At 36.0% G+C, this 23,645-nt stretch overlaps 1 protein-coding gene across 1 annotated transcript in view; it reads left to right on the top strand.

Annotated features, from left to right (window-relative positions):
* The window catches only part of LOC140153038 (acetyl-coenzyme A synthetase 2-like, mitochondrial), a 69,467-nt gene that overhangs the window by 33,312 nt on the left and 12,510 nt on the right, over positions 1 to 23,645 (top strand). The window contains exons 9-13 of the mRNA XM_072175635.1: positions 5,781 to 5,890; positions 15,406 to 15,532; positions 16,187 to 16,314; positions 18,849 to 18,912; positions 19,732 to 19,853. Of these exons, the coding sequence (XP_072031736.1) occupies positions 5,781 to 5,890; positions 15,406 to 15,532; positions 16,187 to 16,314; positions 18,849 to 18,912; positions 19,732 to 19,853 (551 nt within the window). The remainder of the gene's footprint in view (positions 1 to 5,780; positions 5,891 to 15,405; positions 15,533 to 16,186; positions 16,315 to 18,848; positions 18,913 to 19,731; positions 19,854 to 23,645) is intronic.

The following is a 23,645-nucleotide window of genomic DNA, read 5'->3' as shown; positions in this document are numbered from 1 at the left end:
AAAGTATTAGGAGTAGATTATGTGTTATTGTATTTCTTACATTTTTCTCCTTCATTTGACACTACTTGGGTGCTTATACCTTTGTGGCATTTCGAGATATGCCCATTTAAGACCAAAAGGTTTGTCAGATAGTAAGTAACCTAGTAACATACACTATCATAGGGTGGTCCCGCTATGCGGTCCACTAAAAACCCAAACTCTATAAAATGGGGTTCGAGATCTGCACCTCACTTTGCTTGCTTGTCCTAATATCAAATGCCCCAATATTTAAAGCCACAGATTGCTATTTCTTATTTCATAGGAAAATGACATGAGAGTAAAATGAGTTGTAAATATCACCTTGCACACATGGTTAGTCTAAATCTGATTTCCCTTATGCCACCCAATTCGCCCTACAATATGCTACATAGTAGGACTAAATGGCATGTTTTAGACCACACCTTTTCACATCTGGTGTTTTATTCTGTGGCTCTAACAAAATCTAGATTTGCAGCCAGTGGAATATTTCATTAGTTATTTCTGGCCCTGTTTCTGGACTGCTGAGTTGAGTTAAAAAGGTTGCCCAACTCTACCTTTTACAGGTGCAAATTTCAAAAAAACACAATAAGTTACATAAACTGAGTTACTTCTCAGTGTTGGCTGGGTACAAGTTGTCTGGATATTGTACTAGTTGATAACATTGCCCAGCCAAATTGAAAATCAAGTTAACAATAGAATGTGCTAATATGTAATGTGTACTTTTGGTAAGTTGAAATTTGTTACAATTGATTAGGTCCATGATTGTCACTGATGACATTGAATAAGAAATTTGTTATGCTAAATTTGCTGATCCATGACACCATTAACACCATCACTACTGCCTTTTTACAGAGCCTCTGATTGGTTCATTACATGATATACTCACCTGAGTAACCAATCATAATAGAGCTTTTACCATCCCTTTAGCTGTAATGACCATTCTTACCGCATCTCTGATTGGCTCAGTACATGATATAGCCCTCTTTTTAACCAATCAAAATAGTTTGTAGATGCTGATTCATTGGCAGGTAGTTTCCATGGGGTTAATATCTTTATGCTTGAGAGATTATCATGTTAAATTTTGGCCCAAGTGATAATGACAAAAATACAATTGTTGTTATTGTCTTTTAATGCATTTTTACTTGACATAACAAGCAGTAGCACTTTGTAAGATAATGAGGAAATAATGAACAAGCAATTTTGATTACCATGACCTATATTTTTGTATTGTCACTGAATGATTTGTTACACAAATTTACATTGTATGTTGTTTACTGTAAAGTGAAGGAACATAGTCCTGTTTCCGTGTGGCTTACGTGACAAATGTATCAATGGAATTTACCACACAAAGTGCAGGTTTCATACCGATTTAAACATTGTACAGTTTGGGGAGAAAGTTGGATACAAGGCACATTTTAACTAATGAAGAAATCAATTTATGGTTACAGTATAGTTTTTACTAAATTCCACATACTGGACAATTTTGAGCAAGTAAAGATAGTACTTGGTTTAAAATGAATTTAAAATTGTGTAGGGAAATTGAGTTATGAGGACTGGGACAGTTCTGTTAATTTCTTAACCCTAACAGGACCAAGTACTACAAAATACTACTTGATATATGCGCTGTTTGTGCGTGCATCCCACGTGGTGTGATGACGCAATCGCCCTAAGTGATATATAGGCACAGTTTCGCTGGCCAGCGAAGCCCAAGACCTGTGGCAAGGTGTCGCCGACCCAGTGCTTGGCATGCGAGGGGTCTCGGGTTCAAATCCCACCCAGAGCAAACAACTTCTTTCTTTTCTCTCTTTATTCCTTCCTTCTTTCCCTTCCCGTCGCGAAAAAAGCCCTGAGGGGGTTAGGGTTAACTTAACATGTCATCATCATGCCCCAGCAAACTGATTACACAGTAGCTTACAGGGCATTGTATCCATTGGATGCAGATGATCAAAGACAAGGTCAGTTTATTGATTGGACAATAGGGACTTTGGGAGTCATGATCTGTCGGTTGCTTTGGCTACTCACAAAGTGGAAAAGAAAATACAGACATATTATTTTATTCTTTATCAAGCAAAGAATTAATGTGTAGAAAAGCAAGCAAACAATAACATTCTTCTTGCAGACATTATTTGTATAATTTCAAGAGTTTCACATGGTTTGAAATAATAATAAAAAATTAAGTGTAAGTGTTTGATATTTTTGTTTATTTTAGTTATTGACCTGGGCTTCCAATTGCAGTGGAATTTTTAAAGCTCAGGTCACTAAATAAATATGAAATTTACTACACAATATTTTTGTGGATAAACAGTATCCAACAGCACGTTTCTTAACATTAAAAACAATATCACAGTTCCCCTAAATACAAATGAGAAAATAAATTGTTGTGTCAAACAACATGTAGAGTTTGTTAGTGCATCCAATGATTTTTTTGGCAATATCATGCAATATAAAGGTTAGCTGGTTTGAGCATCATAAGTATGTATATTTTCATTAAGAAGAAGAAAAAGCATGTATTCTCAAGACATTTTTCTGGTTGTCACTGAGTGAGTTTAGTAAGATTTAGAAAGGTTTGAAATCTTGAAGTTTGTTGTGAAACCTTCACCTATGTGGTAAACTGTCATGAATACCCTTTGCTTCATACAAGTGCCACATGGATAGCTATTTACATACTAATGACTTTTGACAAGTTTCATCAGCAATCACCTGATTTTTATGTAGGTAATATGTGATGCGATCAAGCAAAATCAGTCGGAACTCGGAAATAAAAAATTTTCAGTTTCCTATAGGATAGTAAAAAGCATTTACAAAGCTAGATTTTGCAGAAAACCCCATTGAAATTGAACAACCAGTTCCAAAGATATGAGCAATTAAAGAGTTTCCAAAACAAGAGAAAAGAAAAGGAAAAGTTTCCTTTGTTTGGCGATATCTCAAAATCAATATTTCCGAGTTCCGACTGATTTGGCTTGATCGCATCACATATGTGAAGAGAACTGTATCATTAGATTTAAAGATCTTTTGTCACAAATTGAAAAGCAAGCACTTTTTGAGTGTGACCTTGCATTCTTTTCCGCAGTTGATCATGAATTCAATCATTGGTAATAAACACTTAACAAAAAGAAAGTCCTCCCTTCTTTGAGGGGTCGTAATTTTTAGTAGGATTGATTTAAAGCAATACCAGCTTTTATAGAATCACATGAAGCATTTTTAACTGCAGTTGATACCTCACCTGTGTCGCAGGAATTTGAAATCCTTGATTTTTATTGATTTTACGAAATTGGTGCGATGTGCAAGTTCAAACTTGCATGGTAATTTATCTTCTCCCTCATGTAGGTCAAGGGAGAAATGTTTTTCATCTTTGACCAAGATTTGAACAAACTATATTTATCACAAACTTGTTAACATTCCTAAACTCTAGCTAACCAAAACTTCCTGCAAATTTATTATTATGTCTAATATCATTCATGACCCCTCAAAAAAGTGTGGACTTTCTTTTTGTGGTGTATTAATAAATTTTATGAATTTTCATGTGTGAAATAGATTTTGTTTGTACTGTTGGTAGTTTGTGGGGTGCTCTATTATTTTGATCAAAATGCATGGAATTAATTATTATTAGGTCTACACATTGCTATGTAACTATAGATCGACAGCAGTGGTTCTCAATTGGTAAGGCCAGATTCAGCCCTCAAGGACTTACTGTGTGTCTTACGAACCCCAAAAGAGGGAAAACAGAACAGAAAAGAAGTTAAGATGTAGAGGTTTTTTTGCTGAAAGACCGACTAATTTCAATGTATTGTAACCCAATTTCATAAATTTTATTAAATATAAAAGGATTTGATTTTTAATGGTGTGAATGAGACCGATAGACCCTATTGAAAAATTACTATTGTGTTCAACTTCCAAACTTGAATACATCTTATTGGAAAGTTGATATGAAATATATTCTCACGTTCCTGCATGGAACATCTTGAATGAAAGAAGCATTAACTTCCCAAAACAAACATTGCGAGGGAAAAAGGTACTTTTTAGAGCAAGCAAGTAATTATGTGCAGAGTAATGTACATGGGAGTGAAAACAATAGAAGACAAAAGCAGTAAGTGTTGTGTTTGTCTGTCTGTTGTACGCATCAATGGATGAGAACTGATGCCAGCATGATTGTTAAAGTTTGCTAAACCTTTTAGGAGTCATGTTGTGTCATTAGTTGCTTGAGCCTCAAGGGTATGAAGAATTCCATGAAATGGTCACCCACCAGACAGGCACTACTTTAAAAAAAAATTTAAATTAAAAAATTTTACTTGCAGTAGTGACCCCCAGCAAACACAAAATGTTTTACAGAAAACATTTAAATGTTGGGTTATAAGGGTATCAAAATGTTAATGCAAAACATTCTAAACAGAATGTTTTTTAAAGCTTTCAAGTTTAAAAACTTGAAAGCACACCATTTTTCTGAGGACCTATGACTGGTGACTGAAGACATTACATTATGTCTTCAGAAGTACTATGTAGTGTAAAGTACATATGAGGGCATGTATACCTGGAAGTATTAGAAACTCACACACAGTCATGTTCTATTTGATCAAAGACAGTGTGCTGAACACACTAGGGCTCTGCAGAACATGATTTTGTTTTACCCTGATCACGGACCAGGCTCGACCTGAACATTTTTAGGCAAACTGGATGTACTGACCTGCATGTTTTTTCTTGTCCTAACTGTCTCTTTTGATCAATTACCAGGTAAAGTGAGTCTATGAACTTCTGGCATGAATCATCAGATTCAGTTTAATTTGGAGTTGAAGATAATGCGAGGAGTATTTTAAATGGATGAAACTTTGCAAAATTCTAAAGTTTTCTGAAATGTTACATTAATTTTTTTCTTGCTTCAAATTATTTCCGCGGCCCGAATGTAAAGTGGCCCGACCCAATCATATGTCCCCAAACCAGACTGGACCAGTAAAGTGAAAGATGGATCCCTGACCTGGTTTCGGGATGCCCGCAGGGCACTAGAACATATACAGTCTTAATGAGGACTATTTTGAAAATGCAGTACCTTCTATTGTGTGTGTATGTAAGCATTAATATCTGTATGGGGGTGCGTTGGGTGTGTGTGTAAATAATTTCTTTACCATTCAAATTAAACCATGAATAACTTACTCAACATATTACACAATTGTTGATAGTCAATTAAGTTCACACAGTGATTAACTTGTCTTCAGTGTTATCACAAGTAACTGTAAGGGGCTATTTTTAATTATATTATTCACAATGCAATTCAATATGTCAAAATACTTGTTATTGTTATTATTTGTTAAATTTCCTATTGTTAATGATTGTGACATATGGGTCCAACTGTTCAAGACCATTATTTAAAGAAAATGCAAAATAAAACTCACTTGTATCAAGTAACTCAAGCAAACTGGAAATATGTAGTCATAGGTAAACCTGTTGAGCTGTAGGAAGTGAAAGATAAACAATGGTTGGAATCCAATTATAAATTATGAATATCTGTGGAAAAAATTCAGACAACTGTCATCCAACACTTTCCCTGTTACATAACTTTTGTCAAATAAAAAATTGTTTACATGTGTAGTTTAAATTCAAACCTAAATGTGACCAAACCGTACAGAAACAGTTTTGTGTATAATGAGTTGTTAGTGGTTACATGTGCTAAGAACTATTTGGTGAAGCATAGAATAAATCTCTAACACTTCTCATTTTCTCCTTTTTGTCTGTCTGTGTGTCTGTCTGTCTTGTCCACATAATATCCATAGAAACTGGAGGCATAGTGATCACACCACGTCCGTCGGATCAAAATGCTGAGATACGACAAGGCCCTATGCGGCCATTTTTTGGCATTGAGCCTGTTCTAATGGATGTAATGGTAAGTAAATGCAACACAGATGCTGTAGACAATCTGCATCTTTTAAGATGAGCTGATTTTACATCTCTTTTGGGCTTTTTTATTCAAGTTTGTTTAAAAGAATTAGCAATGATTTTTTGTCAGTTTTCTTGAATTCTACTAACATTGTGGTTGGTACTTAAAAGAATTCTAATTACTCTATTTCTTCCATTAAGCATCTAGGGGTCAATTTCACTCAACTTTACGAAGGTTTGTAAGTCTCAAAATCAATAGTAACTTATGATGCATCGTTAAATACATTTCACTCAAATGACTTATAATCGCTATCCTTCGTAAGTAATAGGGATTCACCACAGGGACTCTTCGTAAAGTTACAGGAAGTAAAAGAGTATTTCGTAATTCGTAGCTTATGAACGATTACTTGAGTTACGAAGGGTTAAAAGTTTAGCAAAATAAACCCAGTCGGCCCTGATTTGGTAAAACGATCTAACTTGAAATTAGGACATTTTGAGATAAATCCATATCTTGGGTAATGTGAGGGTGCTCTTTCCATTGGTGAAATCCTCAAATCACCCCCGTGCCACCAAATAATGAGATTTTTATATTTTCTAAGACATTAGATCTGTTTAATAATTTATTTTATTCAAAAGAAAAATGTCAAGTGTTCAAACTTAAAAGTTCTTTTTCTCGAAACAGCGATTTAAAATTTCAAGTTAGATCATTTTACCAAATCAGGGCCGTTATGTAAGTCATTTTACATTTGCTTTAATTCATACAGTGTGTATAGGTAAGCTTAAAACAAAACTTTTAATGGTGGGCAGTTAATTGTATAACATTCTGCAATTTGAAAAATCCCTGAGTGGGTGCTTATTGGGCCATGTGTGCTTAATGTAATGAATATGGTAATGAATTTATATTATCATACACCTTAATAATAAAGGTATTGTTTGTAACCTCTGCTGTGCATATGAAAACTTGATACTATTACTTGGCATAAAACAACTTGGCCTTCAGCCTTGTTGTTCTACTTAATAATGGTATTGCTTGTGTTAAATGAGATGACACATCTATGACAGAGGCCCCAAACAGCCTTTATTCTCTGATTGAAAAACAAACTGCAGTTGGATATATAATTTGCCTAATTTGGATCTGATGATACCAGAACTTGACCCAGTAAATTATGAAAAGAAATCATCCTGAACATCCAATTACTCACAGTGTAAGGGAATATCGCAATGCCAGAAGATATTTTCAATAATTGTTTCTATAGATTTTTAAATCAAAGAGATTGAAGTGTGAAGCTCTGTTACTCGGGAGCTTCAGCACCAAAAATAATAATCCAATACGAAGGAATTGTCAAAGAATTTTTTTAAACTACCAGAGATTCTTGATTGGTCCTTGTCCTTGTTGTCCATTTATGAGAAAATTTCAGGTCAAAGATTGGCAATTATATTATTTGAAAAGAATTGATCAATGCTTGGCTTGACTTATTGTGTGAATTCAGCAATAATATCTTCCTAAAATAGTACATTTACAAAGAAGTTTTGTTTATTTGAAAATTGTGCATATATGCAAGAATAACTCTAAATCCTGTGAAAGAAGTATTTGATTTGATTAGAAAATTTTTTATATATGCAAGAAGACAAAACAAGTATGAAAAATGCTGAATAGCCTTTTTTGAAGAATTTTTTGGGGGTTGAAAGTTGAAATTACCAAAATAGAGATAAAATTATGTCAATACCTAAAATGTTGGATTGTTTTATTTTGTCTTACTTGTGCATGGGCTCTGTGGATATACAACATATTCTGTCATTTATTAAGCCTGAAGAAAAAAAATATGTCTCAAATTTTTTTTAAGAGTGCTGTTCACATATTTATAGATTTAAATGCAATATTAAGCAAAAAAACACCAAGTTTGTTTCCTGTAGTGTGCGCATTAGGTTTTTAATGGCTTATTTTGCGCATTAGAATTTTTTTTTTTTTTTTTTTTCACTTACAAAGAAAAAAAAACCCAAACTGGAAAAAATCGAAAAAATTATATAAAACACTACTGGAGTAAACATTTACACATCACACAGCAAACGAGCGTAGTGAAAAACTACTGGAGACAACATCACACATTTTTTTAAATACCTTTTTTAATCTGCAGGTTGAAAGGGGATCATAAAATATTCTTGAATATGAAGCAAAATTTTTGTGTGTGTCAGGAGAAACCCACTTTAAATTTCCATTCTAATTTGCAGCAAAAAATGTGTTTTTTTTTCATTTGAAGACATGGATTATATAAAAAAAATAAAAATAAAAAACTGCATTTTGCATTTGACTTTTTGGACCTGCTACAGGAAACACATTTTTTTTGGGGGGGCCTTATCCCAAATTTTTGTACAACATAATGCACACATACTGAGATGTTGATGCATCTAATGCACAAGCCCAGAAGGGGGGAGTGCATTAGACGCATCGACATCTCAGTACAGGTGTATAATTTTTTGTACAATTTCTCAAGCAACAAGTGATATACGCATTTATTAAACTATTTCTTACACAAGAAAAAAACCTGTGATTTTAGCAATTTCTATAACAAATTTGTCACTAAAAATGTTGGAAACTACAAGCAATGCATCAACCTGCAAGAGCCTGCACTTTTTCCAAAAATGTAAAAATCTTGATTTTAATTAATTTGAGTGTGTACAGGTTTTTGCAAATCACTGATAATCCCACTATACCCCATGGGCACTACTGCCTTTCTTACAGAGCCCCTGATTGGTTAAATACATGGCATAATCATCCGAGTAACCAATCAAAATAGAGCTTTTAGATATCTCGGTGTTTTCAGCTTTATCCCCTGTCAGCCCAACTGATTATTCTTACCATACCTCTGATTGGCTAAATACATGATATATGCCTCTTTGTAACCAATCAAAGTAGTTATTAGAGGCTGATAGCCTAGGGGTTAACACTAGGAAGTTAGCACATATGAGACCTGCCCCCCCAAAATGAGTGGACAGTTACAAATCTTTATATTTGAGTTATGGCCAGACTCATAAATCACTGGATCAAAAGCTTTAAAATGATATATACCTTGCCAGGGCTGTTTCACCAGGGCCTTGGCTAGGATTTGACAAGTGCCTGTCATTTTTACCAAAACTCCCTGTCCAAAATTTTAACCTGAAAGCATAAACCAGACCTCTGCACTTTCTGGGGGTTAAGTCAGTTTTATGATAGCTATTCATCATCGTAGTGTGACGTCAAAAAGTAATTATTTCAAAGAAGAATTCTTGTGTTTTCTGTTGTTTCTTGACATGTTCAAGTAACCATATCTCCTTTCTTCCCATGCGACCTCTCATTCATTTTTTGGGAACAGGTCTCATTTGCTTGTTACATAAATGATACTAAAATCACAAAATATGAATTGAAGATAGATCCATTCAGAGTTTTCTTTTTTTATACACAACCATGTTTTGCCAAGTCATTGCATAATAATTTTCACATCGTGCAGTGACCCATTTTTGTACAATACGTTTGCCAAGTCAGCTCATACTGCGTCACAAACAATCCCACTGTCTCATACTAAGTTCACAGTCAAGCATATCCATGCCATGTACATCATGACACATGGCACCTGGATGGAGGTTATCATTGGTGTCATGGTCATAGCTTCAGCGACCTGATTGTGGTAATCAAAACAGACGTCACATGATGAAGTTTGTTGACATGTTATGATTTGACAGCAAGTTGGTTGTTGTTTGTTTATTTATTTTTTCTGTCTGTCATTGATTATACAACCTCAAAAGATTGATGGCATCCTATAAATGAAACAATTTTTTTTGGCTTTTTTGGGGGGGGTGTCAAAATTTGCATTACATTTGTAAAATATGTCAGTTTCTGGCAAAGAGGGACGGAGCCAGCCAAGAAACTGAACTATTTTTATCTATAGGACTTTCATTACTGGTAATCTTTTAGGTTGTTCCACAATTTAAACACACGAAGGTAATGAAGTTTGCTCACATGTTAAAGATGAAAATTATTTTGAATTTAAAAAAATCTTTTCATTGCACTTTTTGGTTTGATTATCAAAGCACATCAGGTAATGAAGCTTGTTCAACATATGTATAAAAGTTCACATTTAAGCTGATTTTTGGTGTTCAGCTTTTTTTTTTGTACTCTTGTTATGCAAAAAAGTATAGAAGCCGTCAAATTTCAGTTTGTTTGCTAGCTGTTTTGATCTTATTTTACATGTGGTCACCTGCACCCATGTTCAAATGTTTTATCTGAAAATCTTTTAAAATTGAAACTGAAAAAGCTATTCTGGTGCTCACAGAGATCTAGATGAATTAAAAAATATATGAAAATATTTTTTTTGTCAAATAAGACATATAAGGTGATAATTTGCCAGCAGTTTTTGTTTTGGTATTCTTTTAGTAATTCTGAAATAGCTAAGTTTGCATGGGGGCTCACTTCATTATCAATTTCATCATAAGAGTTCCTGTTCAATGAATTGGAAATGTTTCATGACTGGTTAAAATAGCCAGTTAGCTTAGACTATTATTACATACATTGATTTTGTATCTTTGTCAAATTAACTTGCTAGAGGGCTCACTTCTTGAAGTATTGTGAGAGATAGCAAGGAAGTGCAGGCTTTTCAAATCCATGAGAGACCTGTTCTCACAAAATGAGTGGAAAGTTGCCGGGAAGAAAAGGAGATATGAGTTTAATATGTACAAGTCAGAAAACAATAGAAAGCAACAGAATTTGCCATGGAAATAATTTACTTTTGAAGACCATGTGAGGTAGCAGCCCAGACAAGTTGTGTATCATTTTAAAGCTTATAACTCAAAATAAAAAATGTGCAAGTTTCCTCTCATTTTTGGGAACAGGTCTCAATTGTGTAACTTCAGAGGCAATGTGATTTTATAAAGTTGTTGTTTTTAGTCAAAACAGTATGGGGGGGTGAGGCTTTTCAACCCTGAATAGTACCTTAGAAATATGATCACTTTCTGTTTCAAAGATGAGAGCCAATTTTAAGAGAAAGTTTTTAGCTTCTTTCCAGTGATATGCTGATAACTTGGAGTTAACATTTTTGTAAACTCTGAGCAAGTTTTATTGTTACCTCAAAATTTCATTTATTGTAATATTTGTGGTTTAATATGCACTCCAAATTGCATGCTACAACAAACTACCCTCCCCCTTTTGTTGATGTCAATTAATTGCTCCTCTGCCTTGAAAAAGAAGACTGCCAGACACACCTGCAATTACACTTTCTTGTGCACATAATAATACCGCTCTAAGGCGCTCTTATTGATGTATGTTTTTGTTGGTGTGTGTATGTGTGTGTTTGTTGTAAATCTGTGTTGTGATTCATTGTGTTCAACAACAGAAGCAAAAACAAAAAACCAATTTCTTGAATTGATCAAAAAATAAATGTAACAAATGTTGCGATTCCTAATAACAATTTCTTGTAATAATATTTTACTTACTAATGATATTTTGATTTTACCCTAACATGTTTTGTTATTTTTTCTGCATTTTTTCATGGCTGTTTTTCTTGCTACCATTTTACCATGCACACATTGCTACCATGTACCATCACTGCTTTTGCTTTCAACACACCAGGACAGTGTAAGTATGGAAATCAATCAAATCAGATTCATTGTAAAAACATTTTTTTCCCAACAGTTTCATGCATATATTTGCTGGAAATGAGCAAGCTAAAGTTTGTTCGGTTTATATAAGGCGGAAAATATAAGACTCATAACACTGTGTATTGATATAGAATGGCATGCATGCAGTTGGGCGCAATGCTTACGCAAGTTGTTCGTTGCGTAATGTGTGACTGGCGCACGCTTACATGAATTTACGCGAGCGTGAGTTGGGACCTGATTGACGCGCAGTAACAAAAGACGAATAATTTCTGCCTTATATAAACCGAACAAACTTTAGAATGGTACAAATGGCTATTCCATTTGGAATCTGCCATACCCTGTGGAAGATTTAAGAAAAGTCTTCCACAGAGGGAGTACATTTATTGAATGGAATTAGCTAGGGTTATAGTTTGCAGCAAGGTTCTTCAGCGGTCTGAGATTTGGTGCTGTTATAGCGTAAACACAGTAGTGGGGTTCTGATTGGCCAATTGAATCAGGTCATTATCATCGATCCAGCTGTGTAGCAACATGTGACCTAGTTCTTTTTATGCAGGAAGAGCATTCAGACATCGCTGAAGGACCTTGGCGAATAGTATAATTATTTTGAAACCCATACTCCTCATGTATATGCTTTTACCCTTAGTCTTTCACAACTGGAGTGACTATTTCAAATGGAAGTTACCCATTTGTCTGTTCTATTTGAAATGCATACTCCTTCCGTGGAAGACTTTAGCTGAATATTCCATAGGGGGTATGGATTTTACATGGAATAGCCCATTTGCTCACAGACTCAAGATATATCAAAGTATGAAGAGTTTAATTGTTAATACTTTGCATGAATTTGATACAATTCTGGGAAGAAAACTTAAAAACAATTCCAATCAACAGATCATTACCATCCATCCATATGTGTATGATATTCATGATCAGGAAATACCATGTGTAGGATCAGGATAATTAAAATATAACTGATTAGGATGGCATGCTTATTATCAATCTAGGAGAGTCTGGGGTGCATGATAAACCTGCTAGCCCTTTCTACTAAATGGCAATAAAGCAGGTGATTTGAAAGATTTTGCATAGTTTCACAAAGGAATCAAACGAGACATTCTCCTGGTCAAGATGATGTCACACAAAGTGGACAAACCCAGTGCTGTACGGTGCGACCATTTTAGGCGCATTGGCGACTAGATTTTTTCTAATGGCGACTAAATATTCAATCCCTGGCGCCAATGGCGACCAACTATTGAAGCTTTTAATCACCAGCAAATGCAAAACATGTATGTAATGTAGCATTCAAGAGTATGAATCTATGAATATTAGATGCATTTATCAAGTCTCAATGCGGACTTCCTGGAAAACATATAGGCCTACACTGTAGGCTACATGCTGTATGGAGTATGTAGCGTTCAATGGGAATATGTAGATTGAGTACAGCAGCTATGAACATTCAACGCACATGGCTGTTCAGTTGGCACCTCAGATGTTTTTACCTGGGAGCAAAATTTGGGCGCCTAAATTTATAAAGTTAGGAGCCATTGGCTCCTCAATTAGGTTTTGCACCGTACAGCACTGGACAAACCCAGAAAACCAATGTGTACATAATTTTTTATGCAGTCCCATTTTGCCAACCTGATTGATTGCTTAACAAAGATATCTGCAAATGAATGTACTTGCAAAATATTGACTACTAATTTCAAAGTTTGTCATTAGAATAATAACATTCAAGTGGAAAGTTTACTTATATATTCTATTACTTCCACGACCCATTTTTCAAAATCGTGCACTGTGATTTGTTGAAAGACCTTTTAATGCACCATATGAAAGACCTTTTAAGAATTGTTCGTTGCGTAATGCGTGTCTGGTGCACGCTTACGTGAATTTACGCGAGCGTGAGTTGGGACCTGATTGACGCGCAGTAACAAAAGCCGAATAATTTCTGCCTTATATAAAACCGAACGAACTTTAGAATAGTGCAAATTGCTATTCCTTTTGGAATCTGCCATACCCTGTGGATGATTTAAGAAAAGTCTTCCACAGAGGGAGTACATTTATTGAATGGAATTAGCTAGGGTTATAGTTTGCAGCAAGGTTCTTCAGCAGTCTGAGATTTGGTGCTGTTATAGCGTAAACACAGTAGTGGGGTTCTGATTGGCCAATTGAAACAGGTCATCATCATCGATCCAGCTGTGTAGCAACATGTGACCTAGTTCTTTTTATGCAGGAAGAGCATTCAGACATCGCTGAAGGACCTTGGCGAATAGTATAGTTATTTTGAAACCCATACTCCCCATGTATATGCTTTTACCCTTAGTCTTTCACAACTGGAGTGACTATTTCAAGTGGAAGTTACCCATTTGTCTGTTCTATTTGAAATGCATACTCCCTCTGTGGAAGACTTTAGCTGAATATTCCATAGGGGGTGTGGATTTTACATGGAATAGCCCATTTGCTCACAGACTCAAGATATATCAAAGTATGAAGAGTTTAATTGTTAATACTTTGCATGAATTTGATACAATTCTGGGAAGAAAACTTAAAAACAATTCCAATCAACAGATCATTACCATCCATCCATATGTGTATGATATTCATGATCAGGAAATACCATGTGTAGGATCAGGATAATTAAAATATAACTGATTAGGATGGCATGCTTAATATCAATCTAGGAGAGTCTGGGGTGCATGATAAACCTGCTAGCCCTTTCTACTAAATGGCAATAAAGCAGGTGATTTGAAAGATTTTGCATAGTTTCACAAAGGAATCAAACGAGACATTCTCCTGGTCAAGATGATGTCACACAAAGTGGACAAACCCAGTGCTGTACGGTGCGACCATTTTAGGCGCATTGGCGACTAGATTTTTTCTAATGGCGACTAAATATTCAATCCCTGGCGCCAATGGCGACCAACTATTGAAGCTTTTAATCACCAGCAAATGCAAAACATGTATGTAATGTAGCATTCAAGAGTATGAATCTATGAATATTAGATGCATTTATCAAGTCTCAATGGGGACTTCCTGGAAAACATATAGGCCTACACTGTAGGCTACATGCTGTATGGAGTATGTAGCGTTCAATGGGAATATGTAGATTGAGTACAGCAGCTATGAACATTCAACGCACATGGCTGTTCAGTTGGCACCTCAGATGTTTTTACCTGGGAGCAAAATTTGGGCGCCTAAATTTATAAAGTTAGGAGCCATTGGTACATAATTTTTTATGCAGTCCCATTTTGCCAACCTGATTGATTGCTTAACAAAGATATCTGCAAATGAATGTACTTGCAAAATATTGACTACTAATTTCAAAGTTTGTCATTAGAATAATAACATTCAAGTGGAAAGTTTACTTATATATTCTATTACTTCCACGACCCATTTTTCAAAATCGTGCACTGTGATTTGTTGAAAGACCTTTTAATGCACCATATGAAAGACCTTTTAAGAACATACAGTTCACTGCCCTGTCCACTTAATGGTAATTTAAAAATTACAATATAGTGGACAGGGCAGTGAACTGTATGTTCCTCTCGCACAACAGCACTGGCAGTAAAAACGTTTAAATAATGAGTTTGGCTCCACTGCACTGACCCACATTTTACAATTATTTGCTTGTAAAGGATTCAGCATTACCCTTGATTTCTTAATTAGTTTCCAACTTACATTTAATAATGCTATGATGTTAGTTTGCAAAATTCTAGTAACATTTGATGTGAAGACTAAATTACTTGCATATCCGTCATAAATAGAAACATTTCAACAAGCAGCCATCTCAAGCATGATATAGTATACTCAAAGATTAAAGACTGACATTTGTGACAGGACCCATGATTCCTACTTGCTTAAATCCCCAATTTTCATTTTGCACCATCTTGTCTTTTTCTGCAGGCCAAGGAAGTCAAAGAAACCAACACACCAGGTGCCCTTTGTGTCAGAAAGCCATGGCCAGGAATTGCAAGAACTATCTATGGCAACCATGAAAGATATGTGGATACGTACTTCAAACCATATCCAGGTAAAAAAATAATAACATAAACATCAATTGTAACTGATATGAGGATACTTGAAAGAAGAGCAGAATGACCCAGTGGTTAAGGTCTTTGGGGCAAGACGTCCCCAGCTCAATTCATGTTGTCCAAAACAATCTCCATTTGATTTAGGGGGCAGATGCAGTGATCGTCAAAGACCTCACAGCCAGTTCAGGGTAATGCCTGGCTTTCATATATCCTACCCTGGGCATCATGGGAGAACAATGTCCGACATCGAATGATTCATCCCAGGAAATATTTAAAAAGTTCACTGATAAGATGTTCTGTCACTTGAAGCGGGTACACAGTGTAGGTTTACGTGAAGGGATGTGCAGAAATATTCTGTGCATAGTGGTTTATGTAACAACACCACAAATTAATAAGTAAGCTTAAGTAGGTGAATTTGATCATGAATATGATAGCTCATGTTTTTTAACAACACCCAAGTTTATTGGCATATCTACTTTCTATTAATGTAACATTTCCTTTACAAACTTTTCTGACCAATAAATGATTATTTTCTCTGTCACATTTCCTTTACAAAATTTATGCCAATTTTCTGACCAAAAATTATTGTTTCCTCTAAAGTACAAGTTACTAATGTTGCTCAATTTGTTGCCAATTGTTTTTCTTACTTCCAGGTACATATTATTCAGGAGATGGTGCTATACGTGATACAGATGGCTACTATCACATCACAGGTAGAATGGATGATGTCATCAATGTCACAGGTCATAGACTGGGTACAGCTGAAGTTGAAGATGCTATGGTAAGTGGCAGTGGCGGTGTAGGTGTGTGCATCTGTGTTTTCCTGCAAAAGAGGATAAAGATGAAAGTTTTCATATTTACACTGTGGACCTACCTGCAAACATACACTTCCCTTCATTTGGTACTGTATATCCTACACAGTGTGCGTCATTGCGTCCAGACGCGTATTTTACAAATTTGGACGCAAGTTCACATGGCTAATCAAGTATTTTGCGTCCATGTCACATGCATGTGGACGCATACAAAACTTCGAAATTTTATCATTAATTGATGATAAAAATAAGAGAAGCCCCAAAATTTTGACCCACCTGCTAAGAATTGAAGTAAATTCTGCAATATTTGTAAATGCAACATCAGGAAATCGTGCACTTTTTGCATGCTTTCCTAACGATCGTTGTTTGATGGCCTGGGGAAGTCCCGATTGATTTGTTTACAAGCTGAACACGTGCCGCTAACGTGCGGTTAATGTTTATTTAATTATTTATCACAACCTTACAATATTCAATTTTTAATATTTTAAGTTTATTTTCTCATAAATAATCTAGGTTTCCTTTAGGCCAAAAAAAAAAAAAAAAGGTTTGTCTCACGAACATTTGCCAAAAAAAAAAGCTAAGTGCTATGCTTCTTTTTTTTTTTTTTTTTGTTTTCATTTTTTGTTTTTTTTTTTTTTTTTTTTAGCCTGAGACAAATGAAAATCACAAGACAGGTATTGGAAAACTACAAGTGGTCTTACAATGAAAGAGAAGCAACAAATTTACAATGTTAATATTCTGTAATCAAGTAAAGTATCAAGTATTCTTGCCGGAAAATACGGGTTACAGCTTCGCCCGACACCAACTCATTTTTAGGGCATTCAGAGTAACCGAATCGGCGCACCGATGCAGTGCCCAATTCCTCAGCACAGTCCCCCTGTTTTAACTATACGAATCACGAACAATCATGTTGAAATAAACGGTAAAAAATTCGTTAAAAACAGCTACAAAAAATACAAAATTTATGAAAACAACATGGCTTCACTTTCGATCGCAGAGTTCTCCGTAGGCTAAGTCCTTTTATATTGCATCCACTTTGCTTCGCCGGCTTTACGCTCCGTGCCGTTGCAAGGATGGCGTGAAACTAGCGAGACTGAGGCTACGGTGTGGGTTACGGGCTATCTGCAACACTAATGGCATACGCGCTGCCTGACATTTTCGATGGTTTTCTGACATTGAGGAATTCATTTTTACTACGTTGGTCGAACTATCGGGAACCGGAAAAATCGGGAAAAAAAAAAAACCTTTAAAAAGGCGGTCAGCGCGTGAGACAAACGCAGCTGTATCGCTTTCACATACTTATCTTGCGCGGTTCGTGAGACAAACCTTTTTTTTTTTTTGGCCTTATTAGTATTATTGTTACGATGAATAAAAGCAATTTTAAAGACAAAATTCAAATGATAACCCTTTTTCGTATTATTTGTGGCAGCGCACTAGTTTTAGCTTTGTAGCATCAACAGCACGTTAATTTAAAAAAAGAAATGCGGAAGTAAAATTACGAATGAAAATTTGTTCCAGATTGACAGACTTTGCTCATGTTTTTGCACCTGTTTTTGACCACCTTTCAACCAAAACTGACACAGAAATGAGAAAAATTACCATAGCGAATGGAGATGGAATGTCACGGCGAAAATGCACTTTTATTTTTTTTTAGCAATCAACATTTGATGAGGTGTAGACCCGGGGTATGTGTGTATCGTCATAATCGTGAATTTCAGATGGACGCACAAAAATCTGTCTGGACGCAAGTTTTTGCAACCTCGTCAGCAAACTTGCGTCATTACGGACGCACATTTTTAAAACCTTAACGGGAACCCTGATCCTACATAGCTGTAATACACACACACAAATCCCCCATTTTGGTCCTCGGAATGTCAATAAAACATTGATTCAGAATCAGTGGTCCTCGTTTTGCCAGGTCAGGTCTGGGTTGGATTTTAAGTTTTCAAGCCATGGTTTGGCACAGAGTTCAGGTGTCCTCATTATAGATCCAAGTTGAAGTGCTTGGTTGGCAGGGATGTAAATCTTCAGGAAATTTCCTGTTTTCAGGAAATTTTGCTTGGATCTTCCCTGTACAAAGTATGAGGAAATTTTCAGGTAATGTTAAAGCAGTTTAAGGAAATTATCTCAGTGCTTGTTTTTATCCCTGGGTTGGAAACTCCTAGGTTGGCCTTGCTCACCGGTCTTCACAAGTAGGGGTGTGTGTTTGTAAACGCCTGCAAACAATTATACACACAAGGAAAATCTGTGTGTAACGGAAACCATAGACATCAACAGTTCTAGACTGTCCATACTTGGTTAGTGAAAACTTAAACAATCAATGTTAAGGCAAATAATACTAAAGCAAATTTGCACACAGTTTGGTATTGAAAATTCCAAATAGTATATCGATGTTCACATTTGCGGGTAGTTATATGTGGGGGTGTGCGCGGCCATGCGTATAATTAAGTAATAACAATAAAGTTGCATGTAAAACATTAACCTTGTCATGTTTATTATTCAGGATGAGCATCCTGCTGTTGCTGAGACTGCTGTTGTTGGGTTTCCACATGATATCAAAGGAGAAGGTATGTATCACTTACAAGAAGAGCATCCAACTTGCAAAAGAAACTGGTTTCTGCTAAAAAAAAACCTGATCAACTTGAATTAAACATAACCCAACATACTAAAAGAGATTTCTTTTGAACAAAGCCAAAACTTTTTACTCGCTATTGATGGTTTCACCTATCATAGTCAATAGGCATTGATCCTTAGTCCTTACTTCCGGTTGGACATATCTTGACTGAAGTGGGTGTATTATCAGCCAGGAGAGGATCCATCACATGGCTTAGGAAGTGGGTCCCCTCGTCTCTGATCATGACATTGGGTTCTCCTCTTCTGATCCATTCTTTGATTCTTCTTGTATTCACATCGCACTCTTTGCAAAGGATTTTAGCATTGTCCCAGTTGAAAATATGGTTTTGTTGGACCACTTAGTCAGATATTGCAGACATAAACTGCTCGCTCACCGATTGTTTGAGAAATTGTCATGTGTAGTTTATTTTGGTCTTTGACAACCTGGCAGATTCTTTCTGCATAAGTCATGCGTATAATCCTCTCCTGGCTGATAATACACCCTCTCAGTCAGGAAACGTCCATCCGGAAGTAAGGATCAGTACTCATCATGCCTATTGACCATGATAGGTGAAATGTTGAGTGCAAACATTGCTGGGGTATTCTCCCCTCCGACACACTTAAATGTAGCCCTCAGGTTTGAAAAGTTCTATATAAGCCACAGATTCACGCATAACATTTCTGTATGATTCCATGTCGTTTACAATTTTAAAAGCCAAGACGGCAATTGCACCAACTTATTTGTTACTCGCATCTTTTATTGTTGTTTTTAGGTGTATATGCTTTTGTATCACTCAAGGATCATATAAAAGAACCAGAGGAGCAAGTGATTAAAGAACTCAGGGCCATTGTCAAGAAAAAGATAGCATCATATGCTGTACCAGATTTTATTATGGTGAGTATTTTCACTATTCATGGTGATGGAATAGGCTATTGAAGAAGCCCGGGTGGTTGTTGTTGATGTTGCTTGCATGAATGTTATTCAGAAAAGGTGAATAACAAATAACATCTATAGTGTGTCTCGTCTCATGTTGAGAGTAATGTTATGTTGGATTTTGTAGTGGCAGATTCTAATCAGTGCGTTTATGCGGTTACATCGCCAGTGTACAGACAAATCGCCCTTCTATGTATGGGTATACTCCCCACCAGATTAGGTTAGCGTGCACAATTTGAATCTGCCGCCACTGCAAATTCCAACATGGTGTTACTCTCAACTTAAGACAAGACGCACTATAGCTGAGCTCTCAACTCTATCCGATTTGGTCTTTCTGAGGAAAGGGTGTTATAGCGTGAGGTCATTATGCTTGTGTTTTGTGTCATTTGATGCATCATGGTGCCAGACGTTATCAGCTATTTCCAAGAATGAGAGGGTATGCATTCAATAAGTTGTGGTACCCAGAAAATACACAATAAACGTTTTTACTGACCTGCAAATACTCATATTAGAAAGAAATCATGCTTGGTCTATAAAAGTATATTTTGAGGAGTTAAGGAAGTAAAAACAAACAAATTTAATCCCTGTCATGACAAACTCTGCTGGTGTTGTGGCCATGTCACAATGGAATAGTGGCGTAGATTTCTTTTTGACATGGGGGTAGGGGTTGAAAAACATTTCTTGAAGTATAGTGAATCCAGCACCTGCTGGCATCAGAATAAGTTCATGGTCCAATTGCAAGCTTTGTAGTGGTAAACGCCTAACAATTCCCGCCGAATATGAGCTGATCAAAGTATAAGCGTGTGAGCATTTTTGCCATATTGAAGCTTAAATGGTGACATATGGTGCAAAAGTGGAACAAATTGGCACTTTTTAGGCTAAAATGCCAAATATGAGGGTAATTTGGTCAGAAACCCATATACAGGCATCAACATTGGGGGGTTGATTGTATGCACCATCCCCCCTTATCAAAATATTGGAGGAATCCATCCCCCATTTCCTGGGATCTACGTTTATGCAATGGAACCAGAAATAATAGAAGTCATATTTTTGTGAACATGAGAAACTAAATGGGATAACCTATGATACTCAGTCAAGCACAGTTCAAACAATCACTTTGCCATATATCCTAAATTTGAATGTGTGGGATCTGTCTACAAAGTGAAAATCTTTACGTCAATCAGATTCATAAACATAGTGTACCCGGGTAGTGCACAAAGCTGGATTTTAAAATGTATTCCTTTGTGACCAAAAATGTGTTGCAAAACAGCTTCTCTGGGCAATTTATACATTTTAATTTCAAGTAGCATCATGGGGCACTGGCCACACTGGCCCCTGGACCCCCACAGGCAGGCCCCTGGACCCCACCCATTAATCAATCTATGTATGAGGAAAGATAACCGCTTTTCCAAAATAATATAATAACTTCCATTCCCTTAAATAATCACCCAAGTGATCCATCTTCTTGCAATAGAAACTGCATAACATAACGTCGCGCAAGCCAGTGATTTCCTTGCAATGTAAACCGCACAAAATAGCATCGCACATGCCACTGATCTCCTTGCAATACAAACAGTGCAAAATAGTGTGAGACACATTAGGTTAAATACCACTAATAGGCCTGGGCGATACATTAAAATATGACGAGTAACTATTTGTTTTCGTGGCATCTGAAAAGACTACATTAAAATCGCTGAAATTGATCAAGTTATATAGCCAAAAAAGTATTTTTTAGGGTTTGATGCTTCAAAATGGTACATTTTCTCTCATTATATGACATTTTTGTTGTAATAGTACCAAAATTCATACGCACAGCTTCGGTTTTTAGTAAATATTCGCCCTACCATATTGTAACTTTCAGCTTCGAGGGCGCACTGTCATTTTAAGGTGTTTACGGTTCAGTGTGTTAAAACAAGAAAAGTCTCAGGTCAACCTATGTTGAATTTTTAATCATTTGGCATCTAAATCATATAGTTTCACCTGATATTAGTGGCATTTAACTGTGAGAGTTCTGAATATGAGAAAATTCCACCCGAAATTAGGCATTTTCCCATTGAAACCCGTGTAATACATAATTAGTGGTATTTAACCATTAAGCGGTCTACTTGTTTTTTCATGAGTATATGCCAATATTCTTATGCAACTTTAGTCACAAATTAGAACCAAAGTAACATTGGGATATCCATTTTGAAAAATCCATACACCACCATGACCTTAGTCTCCCACACAGGGGGTGTGAATTTTAAATAGAGCCACCCATATAACCCCATTTGAAATTCACATTCCCTGTGTAGAAGATTATGGTTATGTCTTACATAGGGGGGTGTATGGATTTCAACTGACATAGCCCATTTACAATTTGTTAACTTTGCAGTTTTTTCATTCCACCCCATTACATTCAGTACGTTAATGAACATTTTGTTTGTCTTTATTTTTGTGGTCGTGTGTGGATTTGCAAAATTTGTGAAGAGATAACCACATCTATACAGTACTTTTATCAGTTAGGCATGATGGACTAGCTGGGAATTGAGCATCCAAGCCCAAGAATGATTGTGTGCTAGGTATCCTTAAGCACTGGTATATTTGCCTCATCAGAAATGAAAGTTCTGAGGAAATTCCTTGATTTCAGCAGTATAATGCTAAGGAAGTCAAAAATAGTACTTACTCAATTACTGGACAGCCAAATTCTTCTAAAAATTAGCTTTCTGATGATAAATTGCCCATTTATTTTTATAGGTTATTTAGTAAAGAAAATAATAAATGGTGTGTCAGAGCCTTTGTTTTTGTTTCTTTATTTGTCAGTGGATCATATGGACTGCTTGGCACACAAAGAGATCAACTCCATTTTTGTAGTTCTTCAAATTTGCATTATTCTGTTAACAAAACAAAATTATAAACACAAAATTGTTTTAATGGTAGATCTCAATCTGAGATAGAAAACAGAACATGAAAAATTGGACCATGCCCCATTAAATGGGCAAGATAATTGATTGAAAAGAATGAGAATAAATTTTTCTCTCAAAGCATTCAATTTCATCACATAATATAAAGTTAGGGAATAAACTTGCTTTTGTGGATATCTACTCCAACATACCATAAAAACAGGAGGCTAGAATCCATTTTACCATTAATATTTTGTGTGCATGTAATAATAATAATAATAATAATACGACTCTTATATAGCGCTTTACACCGAAGTCCCTTAGTTTCACTAAATCCTGATTGATTTAGTGACAAGCTTTGCAAATGCAAAATGTTGTAGTAGATGCAGGAGTAGATAGTTGTTTGCATTGATAAAGGCTTACTAAATCCCAAGAGATTCAGTGGACCATATGGCAAAATAACCATTGTAAAAGCAAAACTTAAGTCGTGTTCACATTTTGAGTTACACCCGGCGTAAACTTAAGTCGTGTTCACATTTTGAGTTACACCCGGCGTAAACTTACGCTAACATTGATCTAAATTCCACAAATATTTTCCATACTCCTGCCGCGTGTCCACACCTAGCATACTCCTAGCACTACGCCGACTAGTTCCACCAAGTATTCACTTCTGGTCGGCGTAAACATTGGCTACCACTTCCGGTGTTTCTGTGACCTTAATCAACCACGCGATATGTAATTTCTTAGTTCCGACCAACAAAATTACTCCGGGTGCCAGGCGTAATCTGCATTTACATTGCAACTTACGCCTGGCGAAGGTTACACCCAGCTCGCTACTTCTGATCTGATTTTTGTCAGGAGTAAATCGTTG

This window comes from Amphiura filiformis, chromosome 5, assembly GCF_039555335.1.
Source record: "Amphiura filiformis chromosome 5, Afil_fr2py, whole genome shotgun sequence".
Taxonomy (NCBI): domain Eukaryota; kingdom Metazoa; phylum Echinodermata; class Ophiuroidea; order Amphilepidida; family Amphiuridae; genus Amphiura; species Amphiura filiformis.
Note: the sequence above shows the minus strand (reverse complement) of the source record. Positions and strands in the feature narration are given on the sequence as shown.